Source organism: Belonocnema kinseyi, chromosome 6 (genome assembly GCF_010883055.1).
Source record: "Belonocnema kinseyi isolate 2016_QV_RU_SX_M_011 chromosome 6, B_treatae_v1, whole genome shotgun sequence".
Lineage (NCBI taxonomy): Eukaryota > Metazoa > Arthropoda > Insecta > Hymenoptera > Cynipidae > Belonocnema > Belonocnema kinseyi.
The window spans coordinates 104,929,566-104,955,938 of NC_046662.1; the positions used below are offsets into that span (position 1 = coordinate 104,929,566).

Sequence of the window (26,373 nt, forward strand, 5' to 3'; positions counted from 1 at the left end):
AATGGGGAAATAAATGATCGCGGCCTCAAAGCTGCTATTATAGCATGAGCGATTATTTCACACTTTTTTTCTAATATTGTCAAATCACCCTTTCTTCTTCATATGATGAGAGCTGTTAAGAAAGTCATCAATCTTTCTGGAATTGCTGTCTTTACCTCACTAGTAAATTCTGCACATGCTGGATACACATCGTTTTCAAATTGCTTCGATTTAATATCTTCCACAAGAATTTGTGCAACCGCCAAAACAATCCGTTGCTTTTCGTCAGCCTCATTTGCACATTTTCCCTTGTACCACGATTCTGTTAAAATTTTGTGACCCTAATTCAGAAAGCAGATGGCAGTTCCTTTATGTTGATTTGAGCCCAAAATAATGTTGTCTCCGTATCTCTCCGCTATAAGTTTTTGTACACTTTCAGTGTTAATTTCTTTTGCCCTGTCAATAATGCTGTCTCTGAAAGAATGGTATTATACATAGGAAATGGGTTGACGTTTATGACTTTCCTTTTTTTGGTCTAATCTCATATAATCGGCCTCGTTAAGCTTTCAATAGAACAAAAATTTTTTTCTATGATTTTTTCCTCAGTTGATCTTGAGCTTATATCATTTTTCTCTTCATTTTCAATATTTACATCTATTTCCTTTAGTGCTGCTCTTATATTACTTTCGCGAGTGTAATGTTTTCTGCAGCTAACGTGAAGCAAAACGTTTTTTAAACCTAATAGCTTATGCCACAAACCATCATCTCTACGATCACTAATTACTTTTAATGTTTTTAATGCTGCATCTGTTGGCTTCACAAATTTCCCAGTCGATAACAGCACGTTGCAAATCAAGCATTTTCCCATGTTATTCATTTTGCTATAATTTTTATGAGCAAAAATTCCTGAAAATAAAATAATAGTGAGACGCTGTTTCGGTAAGCTACATTTCTTGAGTTTTTATTTTCGTCAAGAAAGCATATCAAAGTTATAGCAGTATAGAACTGCATAATCAACAAAAAGGAAAATGTTCAGGATAACGAAAAAATTTGGTAAAATGTACATAATGACTAAAAGATCAAATAAAATACCACTTTCGAGATCCTCAGTGTGGCAGAATGAAGTTCAAAAGAATTTTAATTGTAAGAAGTTTAATCGATGTCAGTAAAATACATTTTACATACATTATCGAGCGCGAAGCGGGAGAACAAACGTTCGTGTGCCCTAGGCGCGCTCATTTTAGCCATCGAAGAGAGTTAAAAATAAAATAATTATCAACCGAACTGATAAATTTTCTAAGAAAATTATGAATCTTTAACCGAAAGAGTTGAATTTTCAACAACAAAACCTAATTTTTACTTTAAAAAATATAATAAATCGAACCAAAACTGAAATAATTCAGTTTTAGGTTAAAAATAAATGTTCAACTAAAAAGACGATTTTTCAACTACAAAATATAATTTTCGAACCAAACATTGATTCAATTTTGAGTTAAAAAATGAATGTTTAGCCAGAGAGATGAATTTTTAACTAAAATATGGAGTATTCAACTGGAATAAGAGTAATATTTTTTAGGTTAGAAAAATCATTACTTTCAACGTTTTCAATCAAAGAAGAAACAAATTTACAACAAATTAGATAAACTTTCAGCCTAAAAAATTCTATTTCATCCAAAGAAAAAACGAATTTTTATCAAAACATCTCATTTTTCAACCAGAGGTGAATTTTCGATTAAAGTTATGAATCCTCCACTAAAAAAATTAATGTTGAACAAAAGAGTTGCACTTTCAACTAAGTAATGTTATTTCCTACCAATCATTTAAATCATTTAAAATGTAAGAACAAATAGATTTTGTAACAAAATACGTCAATTTTTAACGAAACTGTTGAATTTTCAATTAAAATAGACAGGTTCTCAGAGGAATTGTGGAATTTTTAATTCGAAAAGATCAATTCCCAACCAAAAATGTACTAGTTAAACTTTTAATTTAAAAAATTAATTTAAAAAAAAAACAGATGAATTTTCGAGTGGAATTGTTGAATTTTATACCTACCAAAAACATAAATTTTTAATAATGAAGATTAACTTTTTACAAAAAAAGCGAATTTTTCACAAAGTACATCAATTTTCAAACCAATGGCTTCTTTTTTTAATAAAAAATATAAATTTTCAACCAAGTAGATTCTTTTAATCTGACAAAGATAAATTTTTAACTAAAAATATACTAGTTGAATTTTCCGTTCAAAATATAATTCCTAATAATAGAAGAAAGGCTTTCAGTAAAATATTTCAATTCTGTACTGAAACAGTTCAATTTCAGATTTAAAAAATAATTTCAAGAAATTGCTGATTAAAATTAATAATATAATAAGAACTGGAATCTTACTACATTTAGAATAAATTCCCAGTTGTTTTAATTAAATTCCCGGTGATTTCTTGTTCTTTTTTTGGTCGATAAAATTTCCGGTCTAGTTGCCACTTTGCGAGCAATAAATTTCCACAAAATACATGAATTTTGTACAAAATACTGGATTTTCCAAGCTATAAAGACCATCTTTCTGCATGAAAGTTGAAGTTTCAATATCATAATTGCGTTGTCAATAAAGAAGATAAGTTTTCAACTAAAAAGATTAATTTTCTACAATGGACAGAAAAAATGAATTTAGAACAAAAGATATAAATGTAAAACAAATAAATTTCTGACCAAATAGTTGCATTTTCAACAAAGGACATTTTTCTTACTTACAAACACTAATTTTTAACCAAAATACAAACATTTATGAGGAAAAAGTTGATATTTTAACAGGAACATGAATTTTTTGCCAAAAAGGATGAATTTTCAACAAACTACATAAATTTCCAACCAAATGTATAATTATTGACCAAAAAGATCAATTGTGTACCAGGTAGACAAATTCTGTACAAAGTAAATCCATTCTTAACCACAAAGTTGATTTCATAAACCAAAAATCGGTTTTATCCAAAAATTAAGTTGAGATGTATTGCTTGTTCAACGAAAGAGATGAATATATAACGAGATAGTGGAGATTTCAACCTAAAAGATGAATTTGCAAACTAGAAAATTAATTTTTTATCTAAAAGAACATAAATGTTTAAACATAATGATTCAATTCTGTACCAAATAGTAAATATTAAAAACGAAAAAGAGGAATTTGGAACAATATGTGCATACAAAAGATGAACATTGTCGAATTATCAACTAAAACGCAAAATATTTGTATGTTACAGACAAGCAATTTAATGCAACAAGAACAGACCAATCTGTAACAAAATATTTTCGATGTCAGCACGAAGTCATGGACTTTCAAAGAATTAAAAAAAATGCAACCCGAAAATGTATGTATGCATGTATGTATGTATTTAATCTCTCCCTTCTACGGGTTTGAGGGCCTTCGCTCCCTGTACATATATTTATAATTCCATCCTTAGTCTAACTTAACTACTACTTATATTGTGCTCTTTCGCATTACGTAGAATAAACAATAGTAACAGTAGTGATATACAATTTTCGCTTTGTACTATCCCTTTTCAGGATCACCCGTTTGGCTCTGCCCTACTCCATTGCTACTTACTTTCCTTACTTCTTTCAGTTTCTTCATTCACATCACTCCCTGTCCACTACCATCCAAGATCCATCTTACACACGCATCCACACTCAACTGCCCCTCTTCCTCTCCTGTACATCTGTCTAATACATGCGCCCATGACTCCATTTCGTATCCACATACTCTGCATAAATTCTCCTCTTCATCCATCCAATATCTTCATGCTCTCACTCCTTTTCCCATTCTAAACCGTACAACCCTACTCCATTTTTCTTCTTTTTTATTTTTTGCAGATATTCTGGTTCCGTCAATCCTTTGACCATCATACACCATCTATTGTATCTCAAATCTATAATCTTTGTCATCTCTCTTCTCCTTGCTTAACTAATAGCTCTAACTCTATGTCCTGCCACTCCATAAGCCCTTCTCGAATATTACACACCCTTCTCATTTTTCTTCTTTCTTCCTCCCATTTTAAATTTCCCACATTACCTCTCGCTTCATTGTTCCGAATTTCGCCGAAACTTTCTTTGCAATTCTACTTCCCTCTCCCATTTTTAGCTTCTCTTCAAACTTCCAGGCTCCCTTAATTTGTCTAGTAACCATATTTTATCTTCCTAACTCATCTTTTAACATATATGCTGGGTAACTCCAGCTAACCCCCATTACCCACCTCAGAAATCGCTCATGCATGTTTTCTACTTTCCTATGTTCCTTCCATCCCCAGATCTCCATACCATAACACAACACCGCCCACACCAACGCATCAAACAACCAGACCCTCATTCTCCAATCGTACTTGAACCTTCTCTTTCCTATACCCCATACTTGGCCCATTACTTTATTTGCACATTCAATTCATTTCATCACCTGCAGCTCGTTTCCCCCTTCTGCCTCAAACCAAAAAACTAGGTAACAGAACTCTTTCACAATTTCCACTTTTTGTCTGTTCATCTTCCAAACATAATTTATTTTGCTCTTTCTATTTTTGAAGCACATTACCTTTGTCTTATCTACGTTCACCGTCAGCTCTTTTGTTCCCACATACTCTTCGAAGATTCTCATCATTCGGTTCATACCCTTCTCATCATCTGCTAATAGAACTACATCCCCGCGTATGCTAGAGAGTATAGTTTGTATTATCCAAAACCGTTCCTCCTTTCCCTTTCTCTTTTAGCTCCTCCTCTATGTCTATCTCATTCCCTACCTTCATACTCCCTATCATATACCGCATTCTTTCTTCAGCCAAGATGTAGTCTATTACTGTTGCTTCCTTTCCTATGAATTTGATCTCTCCTTCCTCATCTCCTTTCATATTCCTATTGCATATAAACCATCGTGTTTCTCCTATTATTTCTAGTAACTTCCTCCCCTCCCTGTCCGTCTCTCTATGTTTGGAGTATCTTATATATGCCTACATTTTTCATCCCATAACCCTCCCCCTTGTTAGCCAGTCCATGCATTTAAGTCCCCTTCTATTAAAACCAATTCTTCCTTCCTTTTCTCCATCCACCTCCTTATTACTCTCCAGCCTTCCTCTTTCCCTCTTCTTTTGTATACACACACCACCGCTATTTCTACTTTTTCAATTATAATTTTTCTTACCATTGTTCTATCCCTTTCCTCCATATCCCCATCTTTTCTCCCTTTTACTGCTAATTCTTCTTTCACCCCTGACACCATGCCGTCCATGCCACTCCCTTTAACGTGTTCTTTTCTTGCTTCTTGCATTGTCCACACATAACGTTTCGGTAACAGCTTTTTTATTCCCTTCCAGTCCTTCTCATCTGCCCAAGTTTCACTCATCATAATCACATCCCACTTTTCTAACTCCTCTCAAAATCCTTTATTCTTGTTCTTCAAACCTGATACATTTCAGAATGATATTTTCACGTTTCTCTCTTCCCTTCCCTGTTCTTTCCTCTTCACTTTGTTTCCCCTTTGCCGTTTGTAAACCCCTCTGATTCATTTCTAGACTCTTTTTCGTCTCTCTTCCCCCTACCTTTCTCAAGACTTTTTCCTTTTTTCTTTAATTCTTCTAATTCTTCATCCCAGCACCATTCCTCCTCATTTATCCATAACCTTTCTCTCCCTATCCACACCACAAGGCCCTTTTTTCTCTCTACCTAAGCTCTCTGCTCTATTTGCCATCTCCTTTTCCTCTCCCTCCATGTCAGATCTTCTTCAATTCTTTCCCTTCTTCCTCTCATTAATTTTTTTCCCTCCATAATTTTCATTTTCTCATCCTCACTCCCCACTTTTACTAGAAAAATTCCTTCTTTTCCTTCCTTTGTCCCTCCTATTCTCTTGACTCCTTCTACCCTTACCTGCACTCTAATGTCTCACAAAAGATTTTTTATTTCCACTTCTCCTGTTTCACTCTCCACTTTTAATTCCCTAACTACCATGTTACTTTTCCTCCTTGTCCTTTCTTGCCCTTTTAATCTTCTTTCGATCTCACTGAGTCTTTTCTTCAATCTTTCATTCTCACTTCGGACGTTCTTTTCATTCTCTTTAACTCTTTCCTAATTCTCTGTTTTCCCCATATGCTCATTTCTAATTTCTAGACTGCATACCCGTTCTTCCAACTGTTTTATTTCTCTAGATCTCTGTTTGTCAACCTTTCTCTGTCTATTCTCAATGCTCTCTAGCTTACCTAAACAGCGTTTATCCCATTCTTCCCATTTTTCTCTGACCTTTTTCAATTCTCCCTCACATCGTTTTCCTGCCTATTCATATTCTTATTCATGTCATTTAATCTGTTTCTTGTTTCCTCCCTAAACCCTTTAATGAGAGCTTCCAATTTTTTAAACATCTATTTTTCCACTCCTAACCTCAACAACTTCACACGCGCCAAATTTTCACTTCAAACCACTCACTTTCACACTTCACACCTTTGCCTTTACTCACCCTTCTCCTTTACACTCGATCTCCACACTCTCTGGCTTTTCTGCATCCACTCACCCTTATTCCCTTCACCAAAGCCAAAAATACACCACTTGACAAAAAAGAGTTTTTTCGCGATCGGTACCGGAAACGAAAGCCTTCAACCTGTAATTGAAAATTTCCAAGGAGAAACTTTATTGTCAAGCAGATCTTTGAACCATGCACCGAAGCGTTGAATTTGGTAGCTAATAAAAGAAGAATCTTCGACAAAAAAGTGAGCTTTTTATACGTAAACATTATTATTCTACAAGAAATACAATTTGCAAGCTAATGGTAGAATTATGAACAAACAAAAATTTCAAGATGAGAATTTAAAATAACAAACAAGTTTCGTACAAAGTATTCTACTTTTCAACCTGAAAATATTAATTTTGAAGAAGAAAATTCATTTTTTAATTAATTCGTTATATTTGAAATACGAAAACAGTTCCAAAGTCAGGTTTCATTTTTCCAATGAATGGATCTTATTATATATATAATTCTAAATATAAAAACGCCCATAAAATGTTTTTTACATATTATTTACTATTCTTAATTTAATGTTGAAATATGCATTTTTTTTCACGATGTCGATTGGAGGGCCCTTTTGACGTCAAAGGGGTCGGACTTTCCACCAATCACAGCTTACGTATCAGTAATTCTCAAATCTCTTTTTCTGTGTTGATGTTTTGGTTATTTGCACATCGAAAATAGAATTCGCAAAATATTGTTTAAAAAATGTCGAAAGAGGGTTTCGTATAAACCAATAGAGAAAATCTAAGTATGTAAAAATGATTCATTGAAAAAGTACTAAAATGAAGTGATGTTTACTGAAAAATTCGAAAATATCCACGATTTTAAAATGTGTTAATAATTTCACTTGCTGGTTTCCTTCAACATACTACTGTATCTTAAACCAAATATTACAACAGGATAACTTTTTTTGTCACATAATCCCTAACAAATACTCTTATCATGATTCTTAACATGACTCTTTATCATGAGTTTCAAATGTAATAAAAAATGATTTTATCTAAAATCGCGAAACAACCCTATTCTGTTACAAAATAGTGGAACTTGAAACCAAATAGATTAATTTTGAACCACATAGTTGTATGTTCAGCCAAAACAGATGTCCCCGAAGTTAGATCCGCAAACTTATTGTTTAGAAAAAATGAAAGTTGTGCTAAATTGTGCTAGACTTGTGCTTATTTGTGCCGTAAACGGTATTTTGAAAAATCAAATATTACGGGCACAATTTTAGAAGAACGGTTTTTTCTCATTGAGTTTGAATATAAGAGCTGTTGATCTCACGTAATTTTGTGATAGGAAATAAGTACTACGTTTGCCGAGCAGAATTCAGCAAAATTGTTATTTTTTCGAAATTTCCCTATTTTTGTGTTTCATATGTTTTTTTAGTTTTACGTTTTCAATTTTGATATGAGAATTATTTATCTCACGTAATTTTGTTAAAATTACGAAACACTTCTTTTTTTAAACACAAATCAGCACAATTTTTGTTCATAATTTCTATTTTTGTTCTTTCTTTTTTTAATTTTTCTACTTTAGGCTTTAACATGACAACTTTTGTTCTTACGTAATTTTGTCAGAGGGATTAAGGACTGCATTTATTGAGCGCATCTCGGCACAAGTTTTATGTTTTCGATATTTGACTATTTTTGGATCTTTTATGTTTTTTGTGTTTTACGTGTTGAGTTTTAATATGGGAACTGTTGAGTGCGTAGTAAGAAGTTGCGGATCTCAAAAAAAAAAGTTTTTCAAAACGTTATGCCCGTAATTAAAAAATTTGTAAAAAACCGTTCACTACATAAATAAGCCAAAGCCTAGCACAATTTAGCACAACTTTCATTTTTATCGGAAAAATAAGTTTGCGGATCTAAATTCCAGGACATGCAAAACAGTTGAACTTTCAAGGCAAAAAGAATATTTTCCGTTAATGGAATTTTAACAAAATTCTTGAATTTCCGACAAATTCATTCCATTTAATTAATATTTAATTTTAATTAAATTGTGAACAAATAATTGTAATTGTCAATTAAGACTTTTTCGGTCAAATATGAATGCAGGATTTGAAGCCCTGAAAGATAAATTTCAAACAAAAATAGTTCATTGTTTAGCAAGAAAGATAATTAATCCACCAAAAAAGAAGTTCATTCTCAATTTAAATGGACGAATTTTGTATCCAAGAACACGAATTTTCAGGAAAGAAGTTAATTTTTCGACCCCAGAATATGACTTTTAGAAAAAACAAATTTGAAACTAGGCTAATTTTTTAAACTAGATTAAACTCGAATCGAAAAGGGTTAAATTTGCAACCAAATTGTTTAATTGTTAAAAAAACAGTTCCTTGTCAACCAAAAAATATGACTTTGATACCAACAAGTATCAATTTTATATCCAAAGAAACGAACGTTCAAGAGAAAAGTTGATTTATCGACAAAAAAGGTTCTGTAAGTATATACAAAAAAAAAAGAAAAGAAAAAGAAATTGGCCATAATCTTCACAGAAGAGGTAAATTAGTGTTAATAGTAAATAGTCCATTTCATTCAATGTTTAAATCAATATTCCGAAAAGTATTCCATTGAAATTGTTGTGAAATAATATTTCTGAATTAAATATAGCGCGTATGAGATGTATGCCATATAAAGCTGAAGTTAGCACCTTATTAAAATACTTTGATATTATAACTTATAGAATAAATATCATTGAATTACAGAACTTACCTTACAATTGTACGGTGGCCAGTATTTAAATTTCGCTGATAATACGTCATCTATTCACGATTAAAATAATCACAGATATAAGAAATTTTAATACTCGAAATATTTGCGTTGTGTCACTCGAACTTGATGAACTTACAAATCCATTCCGTTTGGTACTGAGTTTGGGATGCTGTGGCCTTTTATTTTTGACTCATGCAGATCTCATTGTATTTGACTTTACTCCCACCTCATCAGGTACATAATTTTCCGAGTTTATCTGCACTTGCATTTCTGCGAAAGATGGTTCATCTTACAGTTACCGTTCGAAATAAGACTTACATATTTTATGTTGAAAGTTAACTGAGTTTGGGTAACGATCTTTGATCTTAAAATCCGAGTCCCAAGATTTTATTTCCAGAACTATATTAATTAAATACTCTGTAAATATCTAAAAAGACGACAAACGTTATAAATTGTTCAATTGAGGGCTGAAGAAAAATTTGATGTGGTTCCTTTTTAAAGCCGAATTCGTTTGTTCCTTTTAATTAACCCAAATATCAATTCAAATTAAATTTATATACATTGGTACCACTCCTGACTGCATATATAATTCAGCAGAGGACTTTTGATAGGCCCTTTAAGCATATACTTAGTGTAATTTTCACCAAAAAAACTATTCAGTCCCCGTATTTCCACATTGCTTCAATTATGAATAGTTTTATTATTTAGAAATGAGTTTTATACAATTATTATTACATGCGCATTTTCTAAAAGCCAATTATTTACAACTTTCAAATATATTTCGCAGAACCTTAAGCATAAGAAAAATGTGTTTTCATGAATGAGAACCTGCATTGCAGTGACGTCACGGCCACCCGAAGGCCAAGACTATTGTCGTGAAAAGTGAGCAAAAAAATTTCGAAGGGTTCAATATCATCGAAAGAGGTAACCGTTCTAGCCCCCGCTCCCATTGCTGCCATTAGGACTCATAATCACCGCTGCTTCCGATATCATAGCTTAAATTTTGAAATTTACTTGCTTAAAACTTTAAAAGAGGCCCTAAATATTATTATTCTTACCTAAAAATTGGAAAATGTATTGTGTGAAAATGGAGGAACACTTGCAAGAAGTTTCATCTCAAAAGCATCCCCTTAAACATATTTCCGACGTTTTTTCCAGGATATTTCAGATTTTATTTTATTTGTTCAGAAATAAAAGAATTGTGTATTTAGTCCAGTAGGGTTGTTTCGCGATTTGAGATAAAATAATTTTGTAATAAATCATTTTAATCTGAATCGAAGGTGCATTATAACTTTTTTTTTTCTATTGTGTCGTTCAACAGAAATAAATTCTTGAAAATTGAAGGCGGTAAAATACTTATTCAATTTGGTGTCACGTGGGTGTCACGTGAGTCAGATGTTCTCATAATTATCTATCAACGTGGCGATGCGAAACTCATGATAATGAGGTTAGGCCGCGGTCTGCTTTCAATTCAGACTATTTTGATTTGCTCCTGTTGTAATATAAATATATATCTATTTTCGGTAGATTTTGTCTATTGGTTTTTACGAAATCCTCCTTTGACATTTTTTAAACAATATTTTGCGACTTCTATTTTCGATGTGCACATAAACAAAATAAAACATCGACACAGAAGAAGATATTTGAGAATCACTGACAAGTGCGTTGTGATTGGTGGAAAATCCGACCCCTTTGACATGAAACGGGCCCTCCAATCGACATCGTGATCAAAAATTCATATTTCAACATTTAATTCAAAATAGTAAACAATATGTAAAAAATATTTTATGGACGTTTTTATAATTAGAATTTTATATACTATATTATCCATTTATTGTAAAAATTTTATCTGACTCTGGAAACAACTCTATTTCATAGCGTAGCCGTTGACAATAGGTCCACAATAGGCAGAACCTTTTTTGTGCTAACAGGAACCTGCATTTGCTCCAGTACAAATCGCCTGATATATTTCCGACGTTTTTTCCAGGATATTTCAGATTTTATTTTATTTGTTCAGAAATAAAAGAATTCTGCAACTATTCCAACTTCGTAGCGCATCCGTTCAGAATAGGTCCACAATAAATAGAACCTTTTTCGTGTACTATAAAATTATGAACATTTATCCATATCACCATGTTCGACCTAAAATCAACAGTTTTCGAGTAATTTTAAAAAACATGTTATTGTTTAACACTTTCCAAAATTTCGACACTTTGCCGTACACATATGTTTGAGGACTTTCCACAATAACTTTATAAAGCCACTGACAAAGTATCTGTGAAAAAATTCTACTTTTACGAATTTTTTTCTCAAACCCTTCATTGACTGGACTAAAGCTACAGTTCAGAAAAGTTAAAACAACAATTTTTTAACTCTTTTACTGGCACAGCATCGTCCCAGTCGTGCAGCCAACATTCTCCCAGTACTGGGCGAACTACCGGCTATCTGTACTGGTTGACAGTACTGGGCCAGTACTGCGCCGGTGGTGAACTCCGGCACACTATCGACATTTCCACCTGGGATGTACTGACTTGTAGTACCGGGCCAGTAAATAACGTTGGTACTGGCGTGGCACTGGTGAAAATCCTAATGATAACTAAGTTCTGTACTGACTCACAATACTGGACCAGTATATACTGTTGTTACTGGCGCGGTAAGGCTGAATGCCCTAATGATATTTAAATTCTGTACTGATCTGCAGTACTAGGTTAATACAGTAGTACAACATTATGATGTCAACCGTGAGTTAAACTGTTGTGTCAGTATTTAACCAGTAATACGTATCAGTACTGTACCAGTTGTAGACCCAGCATCAAGCCAACCACTGACTGTACCCTTATGTCGGTTTTTAATCAGAACTTAAAGTTGGTATGTGGCAAGTAGTGCATTAAATAGTGGCGGAACACTGATACCGGTATTTCACCAGTAATTCATATTACTCCTCAGCCAGTAATAGACCAGTATGATGTCAACCGTTGCTTGAACTCTTGTGTCAGTATTTGACCAGTAATACGTATCAGTACTGCGCCAGTAGTATACCAGTATCACGCCAACTGTTGGCGGAACTCCTGTGGCGGTATTTCATCGTTGGTGACGGCCAGTACTGGGCCAGTTGTAAACCAGTATGGTGCCAGTCGTTGGCGGAATCCTTGCGTCAGTATCCTACCAGTAATGACAGTCAGTACTGAGCCAGTCCTAAACCAATACTATGCCGATGGTTGGTACAGTACTAACAGCCAGTACTGGTATTTATTCTGCATTGCAACTGGCGCGGTACTGAGCCGGTCGTGAACTCTTGTTAATATCCGACTTTTCCCCCTGGAGAAGAATTGAATATCTTTGAATCATTTCTTCCATGCGTTATCTACATTCTCATATCTTGCAGCAAATAGAGCCGCCTTTTCAACTCAATCATTACATTATAGATTATAATCTAGATTATACATGCTTCTCGATTAAAATTAAAACCTAGATTAAACGGAATATTCAGCTAACACTACGCGTAATTACTACTGTTCTCTCCTTTCTCATTCTTCAAAAATATATAAACATTTTATCGAAAAAATAGCTCCGCTTGCTTTAAAATATGGTAATTTAGATGAGGTATGCAGAAAATTAGAAAAAAATATTCAACCCGTAGCCTCGAAATTCAGAAACGAGTATACAATTGCTAAATATTTTTAAAAAATTACTTTGACCATTCGTTGTTTGTGTCATCAGTTGCAGTAAATAGTATTTTTTATGATGTACAGGAAACAAATTGTTTAAACATATTATTAGTTTTAAAGTGCTAAATATCCTGAAGAAAATAATCTTTTAGAATTCCTACGACTTACAGGGGCAAACAATTGTGAAAATAAATAATAATTGTTTAAACAAGTCAGACTAAATTCCCTAAAGACGTCCATTAATCCTGCATGCGTTAAACAATGTTGCTGAATCTTTTATTTATTTGTTCTTCATTATATAACTGAATTGATTTTGCACATAAAAATTAAATTAAACCACGGTTTCATAATGACATATTTTGTAACAGACCGTTATCTCATAATAATGAAAGTGTTATTTTTTCGTTATTACGGAAATCAGAATGACAATCGCGTCTGAAGTTTGAGTCCGAACGGTTCAATATTTTTGTCTAATCTTTTGCATACCTCATCTAAATAACCATATCTTGAAGCAAGCAGAGCTATTTTCTCGATAAAATGTTTATATATATATTTTAACAATGAGAAAAAGTAGAACAGTAGTAATAACGCGTAGTGTTAGCTGAATATGCTGTTTAATCTAGATATTAATTTTAATATAGATGTACGTATTGCAAAAAATGATTCAAAAATATTCAACCCTTTGGCCTAAAAAGTAAAAACCAAGTACTCAAATGCTAAATATCTTAAAAGAACTTAATTTGACTATTCGTTGATCGTGTTATCAATTGCAGTAAATAATATTTTTTTAATATTTAATGGGAAAAAATTGTTTAAACAAATGATTTGTTTTGAAGTACTAATAACCTGAAGAAAATAATCTTTCAGAATTTCTAAGACTTACAGGGACAAAAAATTGTGAAAATAAATAATAATTGTTTAAAAAAGTCAGACGAAATTCCCTAAAGACGTTTTTTATTCCTGCATACGTTAAACAATTTTCATGAATCTTTTATTCATTTTTTGGCAATTTTATAAATAAATTGATTTTGCACATTAAAATTAAATGAATCCACCATTTCATAATGACAGGTGTTGTAACAGACAGTTATCTCATAATAATGAAAGTAATATGCATTTTCGGGGCGTATAATCTAGATTATAATCTATAATGTAATGATTTTATTAAAAAATCAGCTCTGCGTGCTTCAAGATATGATAATTTAGATGACGTATGCAAAAAATGAGTAAAAAATATTCAACAGTGCGGCCGAAAAATTCAAAACAGAATACTCGTTTTTTTTACAAACTACTACGTTATTTCTGCAAATATTAACCGAATTTCATGAATAATTTTTTCAATTTATTGTAATTATATAAATTATTTATTTCTGTTAATTAAAATTGAATTAATCAATGATTTCATAATGTCAGTTTTTCTAATTGGCCGAAATCTCGTAACAATGCCCGGTATTCATTCGTTCCGTGTAATTCATCACGCGTCGGGGAGTCTACTGACTTGAGTTTGACGAGGGTTAGCAGGCCCGCTACGGACATGCATGTACAGCTCTCATTCAGTGTCACTGCTATTGTTCTCTATTTTGATTATTAAACAAAATATAAACATTTTATCTAAAAAACGGCTCTGCTTAATTTGAGATATGGTTATTTAGATGAGGTATGCAAAAAACAAGACAAAAATATTCAAACGTACGGCCTCGAAATTCGGACGCTATTAGACATTCTGATAAAGGGCCTTAAGTTGCTTTCTCAGGCTTGAAAATTAGGCCATGCATTTACAAATGATAGGATTTTTTCCAAAATTATGAATTTTTTTTATCTCATATTTTAACCACATAATCTTAGTGGGTAAATACAATGCCTCAAAGAACGATTTTTTTAATAATGGTCTAGTTCTTGTTTTATTGCAATTAATTGAAAATTTGATGCATTTTATGCAACCGGAAAGTAGCAAACGGACACCATGAGTGTACCCATGGTGAAAGAAATTCTGGGCGCTCGTTTCCGAATGAAACTAGAGTGTTATTTTTTCGGCGATATTTAAAACTTTGTAAAAACCCAGGATCGATCTCAGGATTTTATTGAGTGTCTGTCATGCGTCAATCAATCTTCCTATTGTTAGAGATAAGAACCGGTTGAGACAAATTAAGAATGATTAAAATATTAAGAAACTTAATTTCAATATTCTGCATTAGGTGCATTAGATGACGAGGAGACGATTAAAAAAGAAAGAAGAAAATTGGTTAATCCGTTTAATTTCTGTTGAGAGTTTTCGTAACTTTTCCTCTTTTCTCAGATTCTACAACAAAAATTATGTAAGAAAGATGCTGCGTATTCTTGAATCGGAAAAATAGTGAATGGCAAGTTATTTCATTTTCATGATTACACTTGAAGGGTATGTAATTCGCAGCCTTTTCTTCAGCGATTCCTTGTCCATAATTTTCAACCGAAAACTCGAAATTCATAATTTTTTTCTCTTTTTTTCTTATTGAATCTTTGTTTCAAATACAACTGCTTGCTTCGCAATGAATGTGATGTTATTTAAAATTGATGTACTATTTAGCGTCAGACATGATAGCTACATTTTTAACCAAAGAGATTAATGAATATCAACTGAAGGGATAAAGCTCAAAACATAAATTTTAAGCAAAACAGTCCCACATTCAACCAACTAATTGAATATCCAACCAAAAACATGCTATGCTAAGGGGCCGTTCGCATATTACGTAACGCAATTTTCAACCAATTTTGGATCCTCCACCCCGGTTGTAACGCAACGTCAAAAAACGTACACCCCCCTCCCGGTAACGAAACAAATCTTGATTTTGCTATTTTACAGTGTTTTAAACAGTGTGCATCCTAATATCACTGATAGAATATTTAAATATTACTGTTCGATATTTTTTACATTTATAATTTCAAACTCAGAATGATTAGCTTATAAAATATTAATTATATAAACCGCAGTCGTTTGTTTCTCTCTCACAATGAACTACATAAACAGCGCTTCCATATCAACACAACTCATTGCCGACATTAGCCTAATAAAAGAGGACCCTTCCCCATGTAACAAATCGCCCTCACCTTCCCCCTGACGCGTTACATAATATGTGAACGGCTCCTAACCAATAATGTTTGCGTATCACAAAAGACCAATTTTCAAACAAATAGTGCAAGTTTCTATACTAAAAAAAAGGATAAATTTTCAACTGAAAATTGAATAGTGAATTTTTTTGTAAAGAAGTTAAATTTTCATTACAAAAAATACGCATGTGCACCAAAATATGTACTTTTTCAACAAAATTGTGAAAACTATGAAGAAGAAATGCGAATTATCTTCAAAAGAGTTGAATTTTCAACCAGAAAATTATATCATTTTAAGAAAAATGTTAAGTTTCTACCAAGTACTTCAATTTTCCAATGAATAGTTTTATTTTTAACTAAATAGTTGAATTTTCTACAAGAATAGTTAAATTATTAATTAAACGTATGAATTTTTAACAATAAAGTTTCCCAGGGGGAAAAGTCGGATATTAGCCAGAGTTCACGACCGGCGCAGTACAATGCCAGTTGTAATTCATAATAAATACCAGCACTGTCTGTTGGTACTGTGCCAACCATCGGCATAGTACTGGTTTACTACTGGCTCAGTACTGACTGTCATTACTGGTAGAATACTGACGCAGGAATTCCGCCAAAGGTCAGCGCCATACTGGTCCATAACTGGCCCAATACTGACCGTAACCTTTGGTGAAATACCGGCACAGAAGTTCCGCCAACGGTTGGCGTAATACTGGTAATCTACTGGCGCAGTACTGATATATATTCCTGGTAACATACTGACACAAGAGCTCAACCAATGGTTGGCATTATACTGGTTTACAACTGGCCCCGTACTGACCTTTATTACTGGTGTAATATCGGCACAGGTGATCTGGCAACGGTTGTCGTGATACTGATATCAGAGATGAGGTGGGAGATTGCTTATGCCGTGTATTTCATTTCGACCGACTTACCCCAGCGCGCCCTGTTTGCCTTAGCCTTCCGGGAACTAAAATTAAAGGTCCAAAAACGCGCCCTGTTTGCCTTATTGTTATTTTTCGGGAACTAAAATGAAAGTTGGTTTACCTGCTACTCACTTGGTAAACCAGGGTACAATTTGATAAAGTCGGTAGAGAAGATCGGAGTTGGTGACAATAATACATAATAAAATAATAAATTAAGAAAAATGTATCAAATCTACTCCTTTAAAATTAATTATTTAACTAAGCTTTGGCTTTAATGATTTTCTCAACTAGAAAATGTTATCATAATAAAGATAATTTTTTATTTATTATCTCCAGTTCTTAGAATAATATAATTATTCATTAATTTATAATTAATACTGTGAATAATTATACCTAATTATTTTGATCCATGTTATTTAAATTTAAATTCATTATTGTGTTTTTTAAGATAAGGAGTTTATATAATAATAATTAGAGTATGATCTTCAATTCAATAGATTCTATATATTAGAAGCTATTCAATATCAATATTATTAATGTTTTACATAATTTTCATTAGAAAATAAAGCTTTAACTTTCACCAATTTTTAATTTTTAAATTGTAATCGCTTCGAATTAAAAATTATTTTTTCAATTACATTATTCAATTTTGATCACTCTGAATTAGTCTAATTTTAAAAATTGCAGTTGGTCATTTTTTTCAGAGATTCTGACACAAAAATCTTTTAATATATGTATTTTTCTTAAATTTCAAGCAAATTCAATTAGAACTTAGTCAATATCGTAAAACATTTAAAACTCCTAGTATTTGATATGTCCATACGAATAGGAGAGAAATACTGCCTTGATTTGGATGGATAAGGCCCTTGAGCCGCCTACCGTTAATTGCTTCAGGTGACTTTATCCGATTTGCAGTTAACGGTGTTTTTCTTAATCACGGCAGAATAGGCATGTCGTTGCCGCGTCTAAATAACGAGCGGGCTGTTCTACTTAGATCTTAGGTTGCTAAACCTCTATTGCTTTTGCAAACCAACATGGTCCACTCCCCCTTGTAACTTATGATCAATCCCCGCACCTTTGATTAAAAGTCTTTGCTTAAACTCACCCGATCGTAGGATATAGAAAACTTTCAATTCTTTCTTGCTTTTTTTAATCTTTGAAATCTATCTGGAATCTATGTGGGATAATAGAAGTCTTTCCGAATTTTTTTATATTTAGCTGAAACCTTAGCGAAATATTTGTAAATTCTTCGTGAAATTTTCGCGAAATAACTTTTTGAAATCTATTTAAAATGTTTTAAATTTTTGAGAATTTTGAAAACTTTGTGAAATAATAGAAGTCTTTGTAAAATAATGGAAATATCTGTGAAATCTTCTAAACATATCCTAAATCTTTCCAAAATGTTTGAAATCTTTGTAAAATCATTAGGACGTCATTGGAATGGTTTGTTCAATCTTTGAAATCTATTTTAAATCTTCGTGAAATATTTGTAAGCTTTGTGAAATCTTTAAAGTCATTGGTAAATCATTGCAAATTTTGTGAAATCCTTCTGAAATCTTAGTGAATTCTCTCAAAATCTTTGCAAAATCATTAGGCAATTATTGAAATCTTTAGTTCAATCTTTGAAATCTATCTGAAATCTTTCTGAAAGATTTGAACTCTTTGGGAAATCATTTAATTCTTTGTGAAATTCTGGTAAATTCTCGAAAAATCATTGTGAAATATTTGGAAGGTATGTGAAATCTTTCAAATCTATCTGAAATCTCGGCGAAATCTTTGAAATCTTTGAAAACTTTGGGAAATCATTGCCATTTTTGTGAATTATTTAAAAGTCTTCGCAAATTATTTGAAATACTTTTGAAATATTCGGTGATATTTGTTAATTTAATAAAACCTTCATGAAATGTTTTTAAAATGATTGAAGTCTTTATGCAGTCTCTTAAATCGAGCCGAAATATTGGAAATCTTAATTGTTGAATAATAGAAGACTTTATAAAATCTTGTAAATCTATGCGAAGTCTTTGCGAAACCTGTGAAATTGTTCCGATTTCTATGGAATTTAACCGTTCTTTTAATAATGTCATTTTAAGTTTTAATAATGTCAGCTTTTAACAAAACCAATTTAAGTCAAAATCAATTGGACTTAAATAAGTTAGTGCACATTTTTGAATGGACATACTTTGACCTGCTAGATTATTAACCATTTTTAATAAAATCATATGGTAACTATTACATCAAGAATGTAAAGCTTCATTAAGAAATTGGCATTAGCTACTTTTAAATGAAATATTAACTCTTTGTACTATAAAAAATAATTAAGAGAGTCTCCTTGCCAGTTTCTAATAAATAATCTCAGAGATTTGTAATAGAGCGGAATAATTTTCATGACAAATAAATAATAAAATTGAGTAATTTTAAACTTCCTATTACCTATTTGTTTTTTGTTATAAACATTTATTTTTGTTTGTTTGTAAAATATTAATGGACTCTTAAGACTCTTAAAAAGCTAGCTCTTCAAAAACGACATTGGACTCTATAAATTTAAACCATCCTAAATTTGTAATATGCCAAAGGCGTAAAACACATCGGTATGTTGCAAGTAAATAGTCGTTACCGCATCTGGAGCACGGTGCACAGTGGTCTGGAATAGGAATTTACTGTTCATAATCGCCCACAGGTCGTATTTCTTAACCGATTTAAAAGTTTTTTTTTTAAATGCTCAGCAATTCATTTTTAAGAGAATTGTGGTTTGCTTTTTTAATTTTTTTCACAGAGCAACAATATATAAACAAATATGGTGACAAAATTGACCATTTTAGCTTTGTGAATTTTTATCTCAAGAAAAAATACAGATAGAAACTCACTATTAGCCGAAATTATTGCACATGTATACATAGAACATAATTAATTTTAATAGTATTTAACTTAATTATTATAAACAATTTTTATAAACAAATTCTTATTATTTCTTTTATCATAGTATAAATCGTTTATTTCACGCTATCTGCTAATATTTTTCATAAAAGTCATAATTTGTAACAAAAAAATTAGCATGAGTTAACAAATATTGTTTTTATAAACATTTCTATAAACAAATTCTTTATAAACGAGTTTTTCTCATAGCTGAATTGATTTTTCTGAACAAAAGTGATTCACAATTATCTTTAAAGCCATTTATATACTTTAAGCTTTATCAAACATAAACAACATAGATTGTTTATAACAATTTATTTGAACAAGTCTCCTAATCGGCCGTTTCCTCATTTGTTTTTCATGAAGTTACGTACAAAACAAATGAAAGATAAATGATTTCTGAACACGCAAGTACAGCGTTATTGCACCTTATTTTCACTTGTTCCTCATTTATTTTTCAGAAAGTTGCATAAAACTAATGAAAGACAGGTGACTTCTAAAAACGCAAGTACAGCGTTATTGCTATGTACAGTTTGCTACAGAAATTGTTATTAACATTTACGCAAATTATTATTTAATGTCCCATATCCAATTTTGGAATCACTGTTAGTTTATTGTCGCACAATTTCAGTAGCAAACCGTCCTTTTTGCATTTAAAAAAAATAAATCATAGTTTTGTTAAAAGAATTGTTTATAACAATCATATAAATTATTCTTTGTTTAATTTCGTTGATTAGTCACCGTAGTAAATGTCACTCTAATAATTATTGAAGAAAAAAATATTTTTTTCTACGAGGAAACGGCCGATTAGGAGACTTGTTTAACTTAATTGTTATAAACAATCTATATTGTTTATGTTTGATAAAGCTTAAAGTATATAAATGGCTTTAAAGACAATTGTGAATCACTTTTGTTCAGAAAAATCAATTCAGCTATTAGAAAAACTCGTTTATAAAGAATTTTTTTATAGAAATTGTTTATAATAATTAAGTTGAATATTAATAAAATTAATTATGTTCTATGGATGCATGTGCAATAATTCCGGCTGATAGTGAGTTTCTATCTGTATTTTTTCTTGAGATAAAAATTCACAAAGCTAAAATGGTCAATTTTGTCACTATATTTGTTTATATATTGTTTCTCTGTGAAGAAAATTTAAAAAAAAGCAAACCACAATTCTCTTAAAAATTAATTGCTGAGAATTTCTAAAAAAAACTTTCAAATCGGTTAAGAAATACGACATGTGGGTGATTATGAACAGTAAATTCCTATTCCAGACCACTGTGCGGTGGGACGACTCCTTGTAAGATCTGACAAGTTTACGCCTGTGGCGTAGAAAAATTTAAGATTTTAATCTGTAATGCAGCTAGCCCATTCATCTTTCGGGAAACTATCCTTTGAAACAGTCAGGCCTGTGGTTGTAAAAAGTAGAAATATAGGCGGGAAGTCTCTAGGAGTCTAGGACTCTCGGTAGATTACTGGGGATGAGTATTCCACGATGGGGGGGAGGGGGTGGACTTCAATATTTATTTCTGTTCTTATGGAATTTTCTTAACACGTTTAGTATGATTTACAGAAGTTGTTCTTTTCAAAGGAAGAATTTTCCCATAAATTCAATGTAAATGAATAGAATTTTTTTAATCAACATACAATTGTTTAGAATTTAACAGTTATTATTCTCGTTATTAAAATTTGAATTCATCCAACAATGTACTTATAATATTTTTTAAATATTAATGAAACGTAAAAAATGCATTTTTAAGGTATTTCGCGATAAGGTAGAATGAAATTGTTCTATCTAAATTTGATCAGAATTTTCTACAGACTTTCATTTATCACGTTTTTTACTTCAAGGTTTAGATAAATGTTACATTAATGTGCATAATGAAATTAAGAAAAATTCAAGATCTGGCATACAAAATTGTATTTATTCAAGCGAGGCGTGTACGCAACAGTATTTTAAATTATATTTGGCATGCGCAAAAGAAACTTAATTATTAATTAGGCGTCAATCACAATCAGAAAAATCTGTTTTTCGGATTCAGGGGGTCTAAAAACGTGGACAATTGAAAAAACTGAGGAACCAATTTTACATGAATCTAATACCTTCTCTGATGAGAATGTAAAAATCGAGAATTATTCTAGATCCATCTTAACTCTTAAAGATCTACACCCCTTTCCTCACATTACTCTCTTCCACTCTCAGTGAGTCATGGCTACACAACGAAAGGTAAATAATGGCTTAATTGCGAATGGTATAATACTAAAATATTTCAATCCTTGAAGAAAATTCTATCGGCCTCCAAAATCGTTTGGTCCAGCTACAACTGATAGGATCCTTCCTTGTATAAGCAGAAACTATTAGACAATATGAGAAAAACAAAAAACTGCTTTTCTTATATTGCAGAGCCGTACTTAAATTACGTAACAGATTACCGGTTCTCTCCAAGGCCCCCCTCAAACCTGTAATGAACCGTACAAACCACCGCCCCTCCCCTTTTACTATACATAATTTATGGTTTACAGAAATAATACAATAAGGGACTTGAAGCGTATATTCGCTGGAAAGCAGTGGAATTTAGCTGTTATTCAGTGAAATTTCACTGAACAGAAGCTACATTTCACTGTTTTAGCAGTGTATATACGCTGATTTGAATTAGACATATACTGATTCAGATTTAGAGAGTACAAAGAAGACGAATTTTCAACAAAATACAGGAATGTTTAACTCAGAAAGGACAATTTTCATACAAATAGTTTCATTTCATATGAAAAATATAAATTTTAAGCTAAAAATGAAATAGTTGCATTTTCAGTTAAAAAAAATCATTTTCAACAAAATAGTCAAATTTTTAATCAAAGAGATGAATTTTCAACTAAATTGAAGGATTATTCAACTGGATTCGTTATTTTTTTTTAAACTTTCAACAAAATAGCTTCATTATCAACTGCGTTTAGTTGAATTTTCAGTTAAATAAATCATTCTATCGACCAACAAGGCGAATTGTTAACAAAATACATGAATTTTCAAGAAAAAAGCATTTGAATTTTTAACTACAAAGATTAATTCTCAATCAACAAGACGAACTATCTACCTAAAAAGACGAATTTTCAACCAAAAGAAAAGCTCATACGCGCGCTCGGCGCGCGAATCACTTCTTTGCTTGCAATTATTTTATTTGGAAATAAAATTCAATAAAATACCACAATAATCATTTTTACTTTAATAACTTCTTTTTGTACACGGATTCGCGTGGGTCCCTCTCACGATGCAGAATAAATGTTTGAGCAACAGTAAACATTTTTATCAAATGTTTAGGCAAATGCGACTACTTCCAATAACCTCATATGTAGCCGTATTGTAATTTAATTGTACTCAAATTAATGCACTGATTTTAGACCCGCCTTAGTAAAGAACAAATTTCAAATACGTATAGAATGTGAAGTTGAGAGACTTCTGTTCCAGCGTGGATTTAATATGTTAATATGTGATTTAATTCAACTTCGACTGATTAATCACAGTAAACCATATGGAGAAAAGTATTGCAAGAGAAATTATACTACAGAAAATCTTGATGAAGCAAAATATGTAACTGAAGAGATTATGAAATTACTTTAAGAAATTAATAAAAATAGATACTTACTGAAACTAATGAAAATGAAAGTTTTTACCATTATAGAGATTTAATTTCTTTTTTAATTCTTATTAAATATATAGTGCATACATTTTCTTATAAAAATTAATTTGTTTAAAATGGTCAAATGGTTCCAAATATAAAAAAAGTTAAGTTCTGAATTTGTTTATGAAATTTATTTGTATAATAAATCATTATTGTAAATTTACAGGTGTCGTAGGAAAATGTGATTGGAAATATATTCTTTGTTGATTTCGTAAACAAATTAGGTCTATTCTTCCTAAAATGCTCAAACTCCTAATTTGCTCATGAAAGTAGTTTAAATAATAAATTTTGAAAATGCGATTATTATAATTAATCGGAAAGACGTTCTTAATTAAATTTGTAAAAAGAACTGACCCTATTCGTTTGAAAAATAACCAAATTCTGAATTTCTTATGAAAGTTCTTTAAATAATTAACCATTCTTGTAGATTTAACAAATACCTTAGGCAAGAGTCATAGCAAAGACAATCATAGTTAACTTCGTAAACAAATTATGTTTATTAATTGAAAAATACCTCACCTCTCAATATGTTTATGAAAATTGTTTAAATGATTAATAATTATTATAAATTTACAAAGTATCGTAAGAAATGATCATCGAAAGACAATCTTAGTTGAGATCTTTGAATGGATAAGTGAAAAAGCTATTACTGGTCTTGAGACAAGACTTGGACAAACAGGTGCCAAGTTTTCACCTTTTCAAAAACTTGAAAACACACTTCGAGGAAGGCAGGGAGTCAAATCGCATGCTCCCTCCCCCTCAACCATGGCGCTCTGTGCAACCGCGTAGCTTGCACGCCCCAAAATGCGGCCCTTATTTTAAATGAACTAGTTGAAATTAAAAAGTTTAAACTTGCATTGAATTGCATTGCAGTTTAGTTTTCGTTTGCAAATTCTCGAATTTCAATTGCTTCATATTGGAAATTATTTATTATTAAAAAATTTCCACTTAACATTTTCCAATTTTGAAAATTTTGAACAGGTACCAAGTTGTCACCTTTCCAGAAACCTGAAAACACAGGTCGAGGAAGGTAGGGAGTAAAATCCCATGCTCCCTCCCCCTCAACCATGGCGCTCTGTGCAACAGCACGGCTTGCACGCCTCAAAATCTGGCTCTTATTTTAAATGAACTAGTTGAAATTAAAAAGTTTAAAATTGCATTGTGTAAAATAAAATAAAATAAAAATTCGAAGTTTTTGAATGGTTATGGTTTTAGAGCTCTGAATTTTCATATTGACGATATGTTACTGGCAATGAAAAGATTAAAATTAGAATAAGTTGTCGCAGATATGCTTATTGTTATTTTTCAGTAATTCCTGTCGTCTTTTTCTGAGAAATAATCATTTATATACAATTTTAATATTTACTATTACTTTTAAAACAATTTTCAATTGTTTAAACAAATATTAATTATTTGAACTATAATTTATTCCCCAGAAATTTAAAAAATGATCTTATTTTCTTACTGAAATGCAATATTTGGTCATTGTTTGAAGTAATAAATTTGCCTAAAAACATTACGTAATAATTTGAACAATTAATAATAATATAATAATAATTTGAAATTTAAATAATGTATGTTAAAATAATTAAGTATAATTATTCATATTATTATTATAAAAGTATTATTGTTCTAAAAACTTAAGATAATAAATTTAAAAAATTTATTTATTATAATAACATTTTATAGTTGAAAAAATCATTAAAACCAATGCTTAGTCAAATAATTAATTTTGAACTGTAATGTGAAATTCAACAATTTTTAAGGAATACTTAAAATTGTATACATTGAAATATTTAGCAGGTAAAAATTAAAGAATTTTACAAGTTAATAGTTGAAGGGGTCTATTGAAACTTGATTTTTGGTGTTGAAGATTTATCATTTTAGTTGAAATTCATCTACTTGGTCGAAAACCCGTTTTTTCTAATTTTAAATTAATTTTTTGAACTAAGAATAAATATTTTTGGTCAAAACATTACGATTTTAGTAGCATATTTATCTCTTTGGATACAAAATGAATTATATTGTTGGAAATTAATGCTTTTATTTGAAAATTCAGCTCTTTCATTTTTGGTTGAAAATTTATCTTTTGACTTCTTCAAAGTAAGTGGGTAAAAATTCATGCATTCTGTTGAAAATTCATTTTTGTTGTTGAAAATATTATTTTTTTTAAACTGGCAATTCAACTATTCCATTTATTCCATTCTTGTTTGTTTGTCAATTGAACTATTTGTCGTTTAAAATTCGCATTTAAAAAAAATGGATCTTTTTTTATGTAAAATTACAAAACTTAAACAATTACTTTTTTTTTAAACAGTGTTTTAACCGTAATAAGGTGCTAATTCTATTTTCGTAATTTTGGGCTCATAATTACGCAGCCATTTATACCGAGTATTCTTGCAACAGAAGTAGACCATAAAAGGAGGAAAATTTCCAAAATTTATTAGGTTCAACCAGGTATACGGACTATAGGCAAAGATAGATACGGTTCTTACTTAATTCCAGGAGAAGGCTTTCTAGGTTTTCCCCGCAAGTAATTGAGGGGTTCAAACTTAAAAGGCCTTGCATAAATATGGGTCATATATCTCTCAAACTTAAGACTATGTTGTAGAATCGTTTGCAGTTTAATATTTAGGAATTTGGAATCGTGTATGTTACATTAAAATATTTAGTACTTAAAGTACTGTTTTCTTCTATTTTATTTGAATAACTGTACACTTTAAGGTAGTATTTTGTGTGTATATATTAGTTATATTTTCTAAAATATGCGACTCTAATTTCAAGGCGAAAGAGCCATCAATCATTTAAATCATACAATTAAAAATAATGTTGTAAAAAGCTCTGAATAAAAAGTTTGTAACATTTTGAAATGTTCAAGCATTTTTATCA

The 26,373-nt window shown here is 31.2% G+C and overlaps 1 protein-coding gene across 1 annotated transcript in view; it reads left to right on the forward strand.

Moving 5' to 3' along the window:
* Window positions 1-1,046: 1,046 nt before the first annotated feature.
* The window catches only part of LOC117175531, a 36,987-nt gene continuing 11,660 nt past the window's right edge, over window positions 1,047-26,373 (forward strand). Inside the window, exons 1-2 of the mRNA XM_033365238.1 lie at window positions 1,047-1,122; window positions 3,231-3,338. Of these exons, the coding sequence (XP_033221129.1) occupies window positions 1,047-1,122; window positions 3,231-3,338 (184 nt within the window). The remainder of the gene's footprint in view (window positions 1,123-3,230; window positions 3,339-26,373) is intronic.